This window comes from Chelonia mydas, chromosome 20 (genome assembly GCF_015237465.2).
Source record: "Chelonia mydas isolate rCheMyd1 chromosome 20, rCheMyd1.pri.v2, whole genome shotgun sequence".
Classification (NCBI taxonomy): Eukaryota; Metazoa; Chordata; order Testudines; family Cheloniidae; genus Chelonia; species Chelonia mydas.
The window spans coordinates 13955090-13968100 of record NC_051260.2 but is presented as its reverse complement, the minus strand read 5'-3'; the positions used below and the strand labels follow the sequence as shown (position 1 = coordinate 13968100).

The 13011-nt window shown below is 55.9% G+C and overlaps 1 protein-coding gene across 6 annotated transcripts in view; it reads left to right on the top strand.

Annotated features, from left to right (window-relative positions):
* The window catches only part of LOC102939683 (adhesion G protein-coupled receptor E3), a 30557-nt gene extending 18895 nt beyond the window's left edge, over positions 1 to 11662 (top strand). For 5 of the 6 annotated variants that reach the window (XM_043533067.1, XM_043533068.1, XM_037887897.2 and 2 more), the window contains 14 exons: positions 1954 to 2085; positions 3163 to 3239; positions 4193 to 4297; positions 5021 to 5198; positions 5707 to 5826; positions 6540 to 6742; positions 7401 to 7571; positions 7740 to 7970; positions 8468 to 8703; positions 9322 to 9388; positions 10170 to 10261; positions 10530 to 10698; positions 10815 to 10922; positions 11438 to 11662. In XM_043533067.1, coding sequence (XP_043389002.1) covers positions 1954 to 2085; positions 3163 to 3239; positions 4193 to 4297; positions 5021 to 5198; positions 5707 to 5826; positions 6540 to 6742; positions 7401 to 7571; positions 7740 to 7970; positions 8468 to 8703; positions 9322 to 9388; positions 10170 to 10261; positions 10530 to 10698; positions 10815 to 10922; positions 11438 to 11443 — 1895 coding nt within the window. In that variant the 3' untranslated portion in view covers positions 11444 to 11662. The remainder of the gene's footprint in view (positions 1 to 1953; positions 2086 to 3162; positions 3240 to 4192; positions 4298 to 5020; positions 5199 to 5706; positions 5827 to 6539; positions 6743 to 7400; positions 7572 to 7739; positions 7971 to 8467; positions 8704 to 9321; positions 9389 to 10169; positions 10262 to 10529; positions 10699 to 10814; positions 10923 to 11437) is intronic. The other variant, XM_043533069.1, reaches the window with a different exon arrangement.
* The last annotated feature ends 1349 nt before the right edge of the window (positions 11663 to 13011 follow it).

Genomic DNA, 13011 nt, shown 5'->3' with positions numbered 1-13011 from the left:
AAAGTTCCTCTCAGTGGGGTCAGAGAGGGTAAAATCTGCATGGCGAGGCAGGGGAGACACATTCTCGGCCTTCTATGGAGGAAATAAAGTGTGAGACTGGGACTCAGGAGACTTGGGTTCTAGTCCCAGCTCTGTTACTGCTAGGTGTCCTTGGGCAATTCTGTGCCTCAGTTTTCTCTCCCACTTCTTGTCTCTTTAGACTAGAAGCTCTTTATGGCAGTGTGTGTGAAGCACTCTGGGTGCTGCCTTTATGCAAATAACGACCCAGGGGAAGAGGCATAGCGGGAAATAGCAAAACGCTGTCACGGGAAAGAGAGAGAAGGGGAGTCTGAGAAGGAGCTGCTGGAACACAGCCCAAGGGAAGGATCCGTGAGCGCTCTTGACTCTCCCCACTGATTGGCTTGTTTGCTGATGTCCTGGTCAAGGGGATTTTAGCCACAAGGATTTCTGCGAGAAGCAAAAGCGTTATGAATAAATATCAGGGAGAGCTTAGCAGCCAGAATGAGTGCGTCTCTGCACGTAGAAGCCGGGTCCCCAGGTAGAAAACCCCGCTCCCTGCACGGGGTGAGTGACCCCGCTGCACCATGGAGCCCTGACATCCCCCATGTGTCCCCCTTTGCCCAGGAGCTGGCGCTACCCGCGTTCGCAGCCTGGCGGGTGTACGGCCCTCCAACGTTTGGCTAGATCACGGCAGGGCTCTCTGCACCCGAGCAGGGCAGGGCCCGTCTGTCAGATCAGACTCTCCACAGTTGTGAAAGGCCCCAGGACCAACCAGGGCAGTAAAGTCCTCTCCCTTTGGGGCCGGATTGGTGAACCGCTGGGTGGCGACTCCAGCTGGGGCTATGCTGGGGGTCAGGCTGGGCAGGTCTCCTCCGGCTTCAGTTTCCACAGGCCGGATCGGCAGCGAGTCTCAAGCTGGCATCATCCGTCCAAGGGCTCGGTGGATTTGCCCCGCGGGGCCCTGGGCCTGGGGGTCACAGCAGGGTCCGGGAATGGACGTTGTCAGGCCGCTGCTCACTGCACAATGTTAGGAATAGGGGGATCCCCTGGATCCAGCTGGCTTCCAAACAACCCCTTTACCAGCCGTGCAGGGCCTGGCCAAATGTTGGGGGTCTGCGGGCTTCTGCCATAGACCCCCGTGAGCACCACCAGAGAGCAAAGAAACTAGATAAAAGGGACACCACCCAATTCCCCTGCACGCCCCTGAGCGCAGCCCACCCACCCTTCTCCTAGTGCTCCATGGGGCAGTGCTGGGTGTATCCCAAACCAGGAGGTGAGCCACTGGGCTGGGGTCTGTAACGCTGAGCTTGGCGCCCCCTTCTGGCGACTAGCTCCAGTTCAGTGCCCCCTTTCTTCTCTTGGAGTCGCGGCTGCCCCGTGTCTCGGCCGTCCGGCCAGGTCACGCTGTGATCCCCGTGCTGGGGGAGCCTTTCAAAGTCAGACCCCTCTCTCCTATGCCTGCCAGCGAAACCCTTTCACCGGGGCTCCTAGCCCTCCTCGGGGCTTCCTAGCCCCCCTTGCCTCAGGCCCCCACCACTGGGCCCAGCCCTCGGGCTGTATAGAAGCCCCCCCTCCCAGGCGAGCTTCCTTCTAGCTAGCGCCCTGCACGCAGCCTATGTCGCTTCCCCTTTGCAGCTTAACTGGCTGATCGGCCCCCCGCCTTAACCCCGCTCTCTCAGGGCTGGTGCAGGGAGGAGATCGCAGGGTCCTGGTCTGGCAAAGGTTGGGCCCCCCGGTCTGGGGGTGAGGGAGGGGTTGCGCTGCAGGGATTGGGGCCCTGCAAATAGCAGGGAAGAAAGGAGAATAGAAGCGGGGGGGGTAGATTGGGCGGACAGACTGACCGACAGACCACGCCCCCTGCAATCGGTGGGGGGGTGCCTCCATGGTCATTCGCCCCCAGTGCGCCCCCAGCCATGCTGTGTGTGACACCACCACCCCGCTTTGCCCTCTCAGACATCGACGAGTGCCGCAAGACCCCAGATATCTGCGGCCCCAGGGCTACGTGTATCAACACTAAAGGGAGCTACCGGTGTGAGTGCCGGGCCGGCTACGTCCCCTCCAACAGAAACACGACCCTGTGCCAAGGTGGGTCCTGTTACTGGGGACATGGAGGGGGCACCTCGGGGGGCTGGGCAGGGCCTGGGGTTACACAGGCTGAGGTCTTGCCCGAGGGGGCAGCGAGCTGGGAACTGGTCTGGATTGGTGCACCAGCCCCCCTGCCCCCCATGGACGGGGTCCCTCTGGGTCTCAGCCCTAGCAGGGGAGGGCTCAGCCTCCAGGCCCTCACCTCCCCCCAGCCCAGCCTGTCCGTCCACTGGGGTCTTTCCGGTTGTCTCAGAGCCACGGCCACCAGCGTGCCCATGTCTGGCTCTGGGCGCGGAGCAGGGGCCAGGCCGGGGAGGGGGTGGGCAGGGCTGCCAGGGGCTGGGTGTCTCTTCCCTCGGGTTGCCAACTGTCTAATCACACAAACCCAAACACCCTTCCCCGCCCCTTCTCCGAGGCCCCGCCCCACTCACTCCATCCCTCTCCCTCCCTCGCTCGCTCTCTCCCACCCTCACTCACTTTCACCAGGCTGGGACAGGGGTTGGGGTGAGGGAGGGGGTGCAGGCTCTGGGCTGAGCCTGGGGAAGGGGGCTGGGGTGCAGGTGCGGCTGTGGGGTGCAAGGTCTGGGAGCAGGTATTGGCTCCGGGAGGGGGCTCAGGGCTGGGGAAGGGGGCGAGGGTGCGGGAGGGGGTGCGGGATGCAGACCTGGGAGGGAGTTTGGGTGCGGGAGGGGGCTCAGGAGGCGCTTACCTTGGGCGGCTCTGAGGCAGCAGTGCAGCGGGGCGAAGGCATGGGTGAAGGTGGGTTTTCCGCAGTGGGCAGAGGCGTCTGTACCCAGCAGGTCTCTCTGCAGAGTCGATGGAAACACGTCAAGAAGTCTCAGAGACAGGAGCAGGAGGGACAGCCAAAGCGGAGTGTAAATGGAACGTAGAGAGAGACATTGTGAGACGGGGAGGAAGGGAGGGAGCTGCATGTTAAACTATTGGCAGTGCGGGACTGGCATGTGGACAGAGAGCAGCCGTCAGGGCTGGGAAGAGAAGGGGATTTTCCCCCAGGCAGGAGTGAGTTGACATGAAAATCTGATATGAAAGCTCTAACGTCTGCTCCTCTCTACCCAGAACTCCAAGTCCCCAGCATGAACTCCAGTGCTGAGTTGGAGGGAATCAAAGAGACATGCAGGAATTTCTCTCTGCAGGTACATTTGAACCCATCATTCATTTGTTGGGGATTTTGCCCTGTGTTTTGTACCACCAATATGGAAATTCCCAGACAAAACCCTTTGCTCTTGGTATTACGGTGACCCCTGTAAACCCCATCCAAGATCAGGGCAATGCTGTGTTTGTTCCTTTCATCGCTGGGACTCGATCCTCCTCATCCGACTAGTAGAGCGGAAGAATTACTTCTCGTGTCTTGCTTACAATGCTCCTGCTAATACATCCCAGAATCAGGTTTGCTTTTTTTGCAACAGCATTACCCTGTTGACTCATATTTAGCTTCTGATCCATTATGACCTCCAGATCCCTTTCCGCAGTACTCCTTCCTAGGCAGTCATTTCCCGTTTTGTAAGTATGCAACTGATTGTTCCTTCCTAAATGGAATACTTTGCATTTGTCCTTGTAGAATTTCATCCTATTTACTTCAGACCATTTCTCCAGTTTGTCCAGATCATTTTGAATTTTAATCCTATCCTCCAAAGCACTTGCACTCCTCCCAGCGTGGTATCATCCACAAACTTTATAAGTGTACTCTGTATGCCATTATCTAAATCATCGATGAAGATATTGAACAGAACCAGACCCAGAACTGATCCCACTCAATATGCCCTTCCAGCTTGACTGTGAACCACTGATAACTCCTCTTTGGGAACAGGTTTCAGAGTAGCAGCCGTGTTAGTCTGTATCTGCAAAAAGAAAAGGAGGACTTGTGGCACCTTAGTGACGAACAAATTTATTTGAGCATCAGCTTTCGTGAGCTACAGCTCACTTCACTACAGCTGCACCATCGTATATGTCCTGGACACGTCTGATATAAAAGCTTTATTCACTCAATGAGGGGTGTCAGGATCAGGCCCCTCCATAAGGCAAACACCAATGTCGGTCGCCTTTCAGGCCCTGCAGAGCTCACCCCCTGCCCTGGGTCTCTCTGCAGGTAAAGCAGAGCAGCGGAAACAGCAGTTTTTGCAATTTCTTTAATTCGACCTTAGAGATTCTGATGTCCACGTGTGGAGACGGGAGTGCGACGTTATCACTGGAGGTGAGAGGCCCCGTCCCTTGAATGTGCTCTGCGGGCTAGTGCCCCTGAGTGTGCCCAGAGCCCTGCGTGCTGCTGTGCCGGGTCAGAGTCTCACTGGGGGGCGGGGAGACATGTAGATCCTCTTCAGAAAAGACCTGTGCCCTCCACTGCTGGGTGGCGGGGTGCACCTTCTCGTGGTGTTTGTCTGTGTCTGCGTGCACATGCCCGCCAGGGGTGTGAGTGCATGTTTGTGTTTGTCCACCCACATGCGCCCTCTAGTGTTCAGACCTGTTGTTGTTCATCAGAGGTGCTATACTGCTAACGCTTAATGGGGATTCTCCTTCAGCTCATCTGTCATGACCTGAGTTTTTCAGGCAGCGGGATCTGGGCTCTGTCCCTGCCCTGCCAGACATTTCTGAGCAGCTGCTGGACGAAGCACAGAGACAGCCTAGGAAGCCATCGGCTTGTGACAACGTTGTTCCCTGGCATCTGCAATGGAGGGATGGGGGAGCAGGAGCGAAGAAGGAATGACAAAGGGTTCTAGCCCCAGTTGGCCTCAGGTCCCAGTGGGGCCCCGAGTCAGCCGCAGTGGACCCCCTTTGTAAAGGGCTCCCCCTCTGAGAGTACTGCAGCCCCCGAAACTGGGAGAGGCTGTGATGCCCGATGCCCCCTGGGAACACATGGGACATGGCACCTCAACCCCCAGACTGCTTGCTCCCAGGGCTTTTCCTTTCCTGTCCCCAGGACACGACTCGCTCTTTCAACTCCCTCCTGAACAGCATCTCCCTCTGGGAGGGCAGAGACAAGCAGGAAGTGGAGTCGGCCGTGACGGTCCTGCTGCAGAGCGTGGAACTGGCCGCACTGGCCACTGCGCTCCAGTCCCCGGAGAGGACAACACAGAACGTGACGACAGAGTCTCTGGGTGAGGGGGGACGTGTGGCTCTCAGCGCCACCTGCTGTCTGCTGTGAGATACGGGGTTATACACTGTGCCCCAAATCCACTGGAAGTTAGAGCCTGTATGCCGTTGTGGATGTGAGCCTGTGTTCAGTACAGACCCAGAACAGCACTGCCCCTGCACCAGGAAACAGAACCCAGCCCCACCAGGAACAGCAATGCCCGAGAAGGGTTTAAATGTAATATTTGGCATTCCACCACGAGGGGCCGCCACGCTGAGCCAGGCACCTACCTCCACCCCCACTACTCCCCCGGGAGACACAGCCAGAATGGGGGGAGGGGATATGGGGGGGTGATCAATGGAACTCGTTGGGGGGGCTCCAAACTTCCCCCTCCCACAGTGCAGAAGAGTCCTGAAGCCCCCCAGCTCCAAGTGGAGTGGGAGGGGGGTGGATCTGGCCCAGAATGGACAGATTCCCAGGGAAGGGGTTTCACAGCGAGGGGCTCTGTCATTCCTCACCCCCACCCCCCGCAGCTATCCAGACGCGGCTCGTCACTGGGAACTGCAGCCGGGACAGCGAGGTCTTCACGCTGAGCGCTCACAACGACACGATGGAAGTGCACTGTGATACAGTCACCGGGGCAGCCACACAAGGTACCACCCTGGGGATGGCGACACCCAGGGCCCAAACCACGGCACAGAGCAGTTCCCGGGCAATGAACCCCAGTCTGGATTTCCCCGTTCTTCCCTCCCTCCCTCCCCATGGATCCCCAGGCCGGGCCCTGGCCTCTGTCTCCAGCCCTGGAGTTCTCCTTGCTGGCTGACCAGTGGTTCTCAGGCTGTGGGCCATGGAGCTGACACCTTCCTTCCTGGCCGTCCCACAGCTTGAGCCCCAAGCAGTGAGGAGTTGGGGGCACAGAGGGGAGACGGCTCATGAGAGGGGCTCTGGTATGAAGTGGGCCCAGCGAATGGAAAGGGCAGGGACGCCCTAGTCTAGCTAGGCTCCCAAATGGAGATGTGGGGAACTAGGGTAATGTGTACCCCTACCCTCAGCGGCCATATTCAGGGCCCCGAATGCTCCAGCACCAGGGGAAGCTCATCCCTGGCCAGCCCCTCTCCTGCTCTCACTGAGAAAAACTATCTTCTTCTCTGCATCCTGCAGCGAGATGTTTCCAGCCGGACGTGCTCCTGGAGGCTCCGAGGGAGGAGGTAGCACGGTCCAGTGGCTAAATCTTGAGTTGTGGCCAGGATCCTGGGTTCCATTCCCAGATCTGCCACAGACTCACTGTGAGCCCTGGGCACCTGGCCGGCTCATTCTTCACCATAACGTCTCCAGCTCCCTAATGAGGGATCATCTCCTCTCCCAGCAGGTTTGGGGGCTGCTGCTTTTATTTCCTACTCCACCCTGGACTCCAACATCAGTGCGAGACATCTCAGTGAGGGAAATCTACCGGCTGATGGGAAGCTGGAGAAGTGTCATCTCAACTCCAGGGTGGTGAGTGGGGCTGTCGGAGACGGGAGACCCATTAACCTCTCCAGATCCGCAAACTTCACCCTGTGCCACAGACAGGTGCGTGGAGGAAGATCCCCTCGCTTTACTCCATATCTGGGCCTCTAGAGGGGCATATACAAGGCACAATCTCCTGTCTGGCATTTGGACCGTGCTGCCTTTCTGGCTCCCGATGGTCCTAAGAAGCAGAGGCCTCCTTTTTCCTGATGCGATGGGGCTGTTTGACTAGAGGAGGAGAATAGGGGTCGCACCACGACACACGGCCGTGCAAAGTGCTCTAGGGTAACAGCTCCGCTTAGCTCACCCCTGAGCCGGAATAACTGGACAGCCGCTTTCTACAGATAGTGGAGTTCAGGAAATCAGCATGAAACACTTTGATACGGTGATGCCGTGGTGAGGGTGCATATGTGTTTGTGCGCACAGCACTGCCCCCTGCTGGGTGCAGTCAGAAGTACTCGGCCAATGGCCACGTTCCGTTTCGTGCTAACGGCTAGCAAGGGTTTATTTCCCTTTCCCTCCAACAGCAGGGCCTGTGCGTTTGGAGCAGCAGGATCTGTGCTCTCTCTCGGCTCTCACCGGGATGGCCCCAGTGGGTGCTGGGGCTGCGTGGGGAGAGCCGTGGAGCTGTAGGTGGCCTCGGGTTTGCTATAGACATGTGATAACAGAAACGATGTTTTGTGGTCCCGTGAGGATGAGGATGATTCTGTTGTGTTTCCAGGCCATAAAACAGGAGGAAGAGGCTCTCTGTGTCTACTGGAAAGTAGTGGCCGAGAGCGGCAGCTGGTCTCTGGACGGCTGCACCGCCGTGCACACGAACAGCACTCACACCACCTGCCGCTGTGACCATCTCTCCAGCTTCGCCATCCTAATGGCTCCCACCACAGTGACGGTATCTCACCGTGAGACTCGGATCACAGGGCTGGACCCTGAGCTCTGCGCTCAGCCATGGGCAAAGCTCTCCCTGGAGCGACTGGAGGTTTTGCTGGGGGAAAGGCTGAGTCGGAGCCGAGGGGGCTGGGCTGGGGTCACCGGTGATTCTCCCTTTGCTGTGTTACAGGAGAGTGAGCCACTGACCATTGTCACCTACGTGGGACTGGCCCTCTCTCTGCTGTGCCTCTTCCTCGCCATCCTCACCTTCCTCGTGTGCCGCTCCATCCGCAACGTCAGCACCTCCCTCCACCTGCAGCTCTGCCTCTGCCTCTTCCTGGCCGACCTGCTCTTCCTTATCGCGCTGACCCGCACCGGCAGTCGGGTGCAGCCTGATTCCTCCACTCGCTGCAGGGCTGGGGTGTGTGGCTCTCAACCCCTTTATGCTCCCTGGATTCTGGGCTATGCAGGACACAGGGGGGATTCCCACGGGGGTGTTTCCACCCTGTTTTGCCCCTTCACACTGGGCACAGTGGTCTGAGTGTCCCCAACCCCTGGAGTTCAGCCAGTTCTATCCTTATATCAGAGTGTCCCTTTGCCTCGATTCCTCTCCTACGTGACTTGCCCATGGTCACCCAGGGACTCTGTGGCAGGGCTGGGAACAGAACCTGGATCCCCTGAGCCCTGATCCCCTGCTCTAACCACTAATCTCTGCTCCCTTCCTGCACCAGCAATGTGCACCCGCAGGACCTTCCATAGACCGAGGAACCTGCCGTCTCTGAGTCATGGAGCACTATAACTGGAGAACTGTGCTAACAAGAATCCCGGTGTGACCCCCCCCTCCCCCCGGCAGGTCTCCCCCATACTCAGCATTTCCCTTCCCCACTGCAGTGTCCCTGGGCTCTCTGTCTTCCCCAGGTGGCGTGTGCTGTCATAGCTGGCTTCCTACACTACCTCTTCCTGGCCTGCTTCACCTGGATGTTCCTGGAGGGGCTGCACCTCTTCCTCACCGTCAGGAACCTGCAGGTCGTGAATTACACCAGCGCCAGCCGGTTCAAGAAGAGATTCACGTACCCGTTCGGCTACGGATTCCCAGCCCTGGTGGTGGCTATTTCTGCAGCGGTGAATCCTGGAGGCTACGGAACTTCCAAATAGTACGTGCAGAGCCCATCCCGAAGGGGAGCTGGGATGTGGCTTCCATGCGGTTGTCCGGCTCACCCCAGGTCTGACTTGAACCCAGATTTCCGTGCTCACCCTGCCTGGCAGCTGACTGTCCCCCTGGGACCCTTCCCATCCCCAGGGACACTAGGCTGCCCCGAGCGCTGTCGTTGAGTTGCCCACCTGTCAGACATCTACACTCCTCGCCCCACTGATGATGCGGAAGAACAAGCCAGAAAGATCCCAGCTTGACTCCCAGGTCCCAGGCTGGGTTTGTGGGGCTGGTGGGTAGGAAACAAACGCACCTTCTTACTGTGGGCAAATCCCTGAGGATCCCCTCTAAAGTGAGCGACTCCATTAAAACAGGGTGTGGCGTGTTCTCGACAGCCCAGTCTAGATCCTCATCTCGTGTTTTCAGGGTAGCTCCACTTCCTGAGGTAGATGGGGAGGGCCGTTAGCCTGCTGCCCGCAAGAGCGTCGGCCATGTCACAGGCAGGCCGAGATCCATCTCGCTTTTGAGAGCCAGCTGCCCTGTGACACCCCCTCTCTACCCCGGTGCTGAAAAAGGGTCATAATCCCATTAAAGTCACCTTCTTCTTCCTCCCTGCCTGCAGCTGCTGGCTCAGCCAGGACAGAGGCTTTCATTGGAGCTTCCTGGGTCCAGTCTGTGCCATAATCCTGGTGGGTACCTCACAGAACCACAGGGCCCCATTCTCCTCTCCCCTCTGTGACCCCCTTGATTTCAGTGAAGCAGGTAGTAGAATGTGGCCCATAAAACACAAGGAAAGACCCAGTTAGGTCCCGCCTGGCTCGTCTGCTGTGCTCAGTCCCGGGATTAGTCCCTGAGCTGTATCCCCAGGCCTACAGCCTTTACTCAGGCACAGCTCCCATGGAAGTCAGTAGGAGTTTTGCCAAGTGAAGACAGCAAGAGTGTGATCTAGTCTAGTTAATGACCCAAGGAACGAGGAAGGGAGAGGGCTACACTCTGCAGTGGTTGTTGTAGGGGGGGAAACAAATGTCCCTACATATTCCTCCATAACCCCTGGGGAAGTTGCGGGGAGGGGAATTTGTTACAGCCTGAAAGTAGCAGGAAGTATTCTCGAGGCAGGATCTGGAGTCTCTGAGCCAGATCCTGCTCTCAGTTACACCAGTGTAAACCCAAAATAACAACTGACTCCACTGGAGAGGCTCCATATTGAACTCTGAGCAGCATCTGGCCTCTGTGATCCCATTGATCCATCTCAGCCCTGGCTGTGCTGTCAGCTCCACGCATGGGGAGGGACCGAGAGCTGCCAGGAGAGGGGATGATTCCCACAGGAGAGGGGATGATTCCCACCAGAAATGAGCAGTCCCCATTTCTGCAATGTTAGGCTCGGTCCCCTGGGATAGTTCTCTGCCTCAGCTGGAGTCACCAGCCCCAGATGGGATGTTTTACAGGAAATATTTCCCACTGTTCCCACAGATAAATATAACGTTCTTTGCCCTTACCCTGTGGATCCTGAGAAACAGACTCTCCTCCCTCAATGCAGATGTGTCCACCCTCAGAGACCACAGGTGAGAAGGCAACGAAACAATCCTGGAGGGTCAGATGCCTTGGATTGGAGGGTCCTTGGCACTGGGAGGGAGGGAGGGATTGCAGGACGGGAACAGCATATCTAGGATCCATGGGAACAAATTCCCACAGTGTTTGCTTTGACAGTAACCCTGTTCCACATAGGAAAGCTGGGGCCGGTACTTCCACCCCACTCTGTCCAGATCCTCCTGATGCAATTGCTCTCCATAGGGTTATTGTAACGGGATCTCTCCATCTGCCTTTATCCAGGTTACTGACCTTTAAAGCCATTGCCCAGCTCTTCATCCTGGGCTGCACATGGAGCCTTGGTCTCCTCCAAGTAGGACCAGCAGGCACGGTCATGGCGTATTTATTCACCATCGTCAGCAGCCTGCAGGGACCCTTCATCTTCCTGGTGCACTGCCTCCTCAATCGGCAGGTAATGCCCGCGGCCCGTCAGCGCCCACCCAGCGCCTTCACCGGCCTCGCGGTGGCCATGTCTGATCTCCTCAGAGTTAGTTACATAGTGCAGTGACTGTGTCCCTCACTCTCCAGGTGAGAGAGGAGTACAGGAGATGGATCAAGGGATTCCGAACGTCCAGCACGAAATCTCAGACATCCGATCTATCCATGTCTGCTGTCCCCACCACCAGCACCAAGACGGTAAGAGGTCCTCTGCTCTGTTCCAATACCAGCCTGTGAAACACTCATCTCTAGCTGGGTCTCCTTACTGCTGTAAAGGTGCTTTGCCCCCTGAATGACTCAGGATTGGTTATGAGCCAGCTGGGAAAGTCACTGGAAGTGTAAGTGAGTCGGTCACTATCGAGGAGTATCCTAGATGTCTTAGGCACCAGAACAGAATGCCCTGTCCTGGCCCCTCCGCATTTCCTTCCCTTGGCTCTCCTGAGAGCTCCAGGGGTCACTCACTGTGGACGAGGCAGGCATTGGCTCTTGCAGTGTAATGATCTGATTGTCCCTGGGATTGAAACCTTGTCAGTGCAGACGAATCATCCCCAATGAGCAGTCAGCACTGTGAAGAATTTCCCTTGGCTCCATTATCCCTATGGGTCAGGATCCAGGGGCTTTGTGTGTTGCCTCCCAGAGACAACCCGCCAGTTTGCACATTCCACTCTCCGTGGCCTTGGAACCTATTGTCATTGTCCTGCTTTTCTTGCCAGGAGTAACCCTTCTGCCAGGTGGAGGCGGCAACAACCAGGGCCGGGTTCAATACCTAGCAGTTCCAATACAAAACAGAACCAGCCGGAGCCCCCTGTGATGTTGCACTCCCTACGCTTTATGGAAATATGCTTCTGAATATGACATAACTGGAATACGCTTTACGCTAAATACCCCTTGTAGGGTGTCTTTAGAAAGCTTGTAATCTACTAAGTGTGTTCATCCTATTTGTTTGCATGTTTTATTTCTATATCTGGAGTTAGGAGAATAAGATATAAACTTGTATCACTGATGAAAAACATTAAGTGGAGGCCATTAAGGGTGCTCCAGAAACAATCAGTCATAAATGGCCTTAGTTGCTTGAAAGCCTTCCTGTGTACGTGTGGGCCAGCCCACCGGGAATGGAGACTAGGGGTATTACAGTGACGTGTGACCATGTCACCTGGTAATGGAATCCATCTTAAACCTGGTACTTTCCAAGGAGGGGTGGGGACCCAGAGAGACAAAAGATTCCCGCCTTGTGCCAAAGCTATAAAGGGGGTGGAGCAGGACAAAGGGGGTGCCAGTCATGAGAAAACCACAACTTACCACCTGAGGTGTCTGCTGAATGGAACAAAGACTGTACCAGGGAAAGGACTGGGCCCAGACTAGGAAGGATTCTAGTCTGTGAAAGAAGCTAATTGGAACATCTTTGAGGGTGAGATATTACCTGTAGTCAAAAACAACGAGGAGTTCGGTGGCACCTTAAAGACAAACAGATTTATTTGGCATAAGCTTTCTTGGGTAAAAAACCCACTTCTTCAGATGCAAGTGGGTGGGTTTTTTACCCTTGAAAGCTTATGCCCAAATAAATCTGTTAGCCTTTAAGGTTTTCACCAGACTCCTCGTAGTTTTTGTGTTTACAGACTAACACAGCTCATGCTCTGATACTTGATACCTGTAATAGGTTTCTTAATGTCCTAGGCTTAGACTTGCGTATTTTGTTTTATTTTGCTTTGTGACTTACTTTGTTCTGGCTGTTATTACTTGAAACCACTTAAATCCTACTCTTTATACTTAATAAAATCACTTTTGAATATTAATAAACCCAGAGTAAGTGATTAACACCTGGGGGAGCAAACAGCTGTACATATCTCTTTATCAGCGATACAGAGGGTGAACAATTTACGAATTTACCATGAATAAACTTTATACAGAGTAAAACAGTTTTTGAGGTTTGGATCCCATTGGGAGCTGGGTGTCTGGGTGCTGGAGACAGGTAACCTGCTGAGCTGTTATTAGTTGAAGTCTTCAGCTTTGGGGTCATGGCCCAGACTCTGGCTCTGTGTTGCAGCGGGCTAGAGTGTCTGGCTCAACAAGGCCGGTTTCTGGAGTCCCAAGCTGGCAGGGAAAACTGACTCAGAGGTAATTGCAGCACATCAGGTGACAGTCCCAAGGGGATCTCTGTGACCGAACCCGTCACACCCCCACCCAGTAATCTGGGAAAACTTCAGGCCACCCCAGGTGCCTCTAAGAGGCAATTACATCCCCTCTCACAAGCACTGAGTCTGTGTATAACAAAGAGAACTTTCAATAA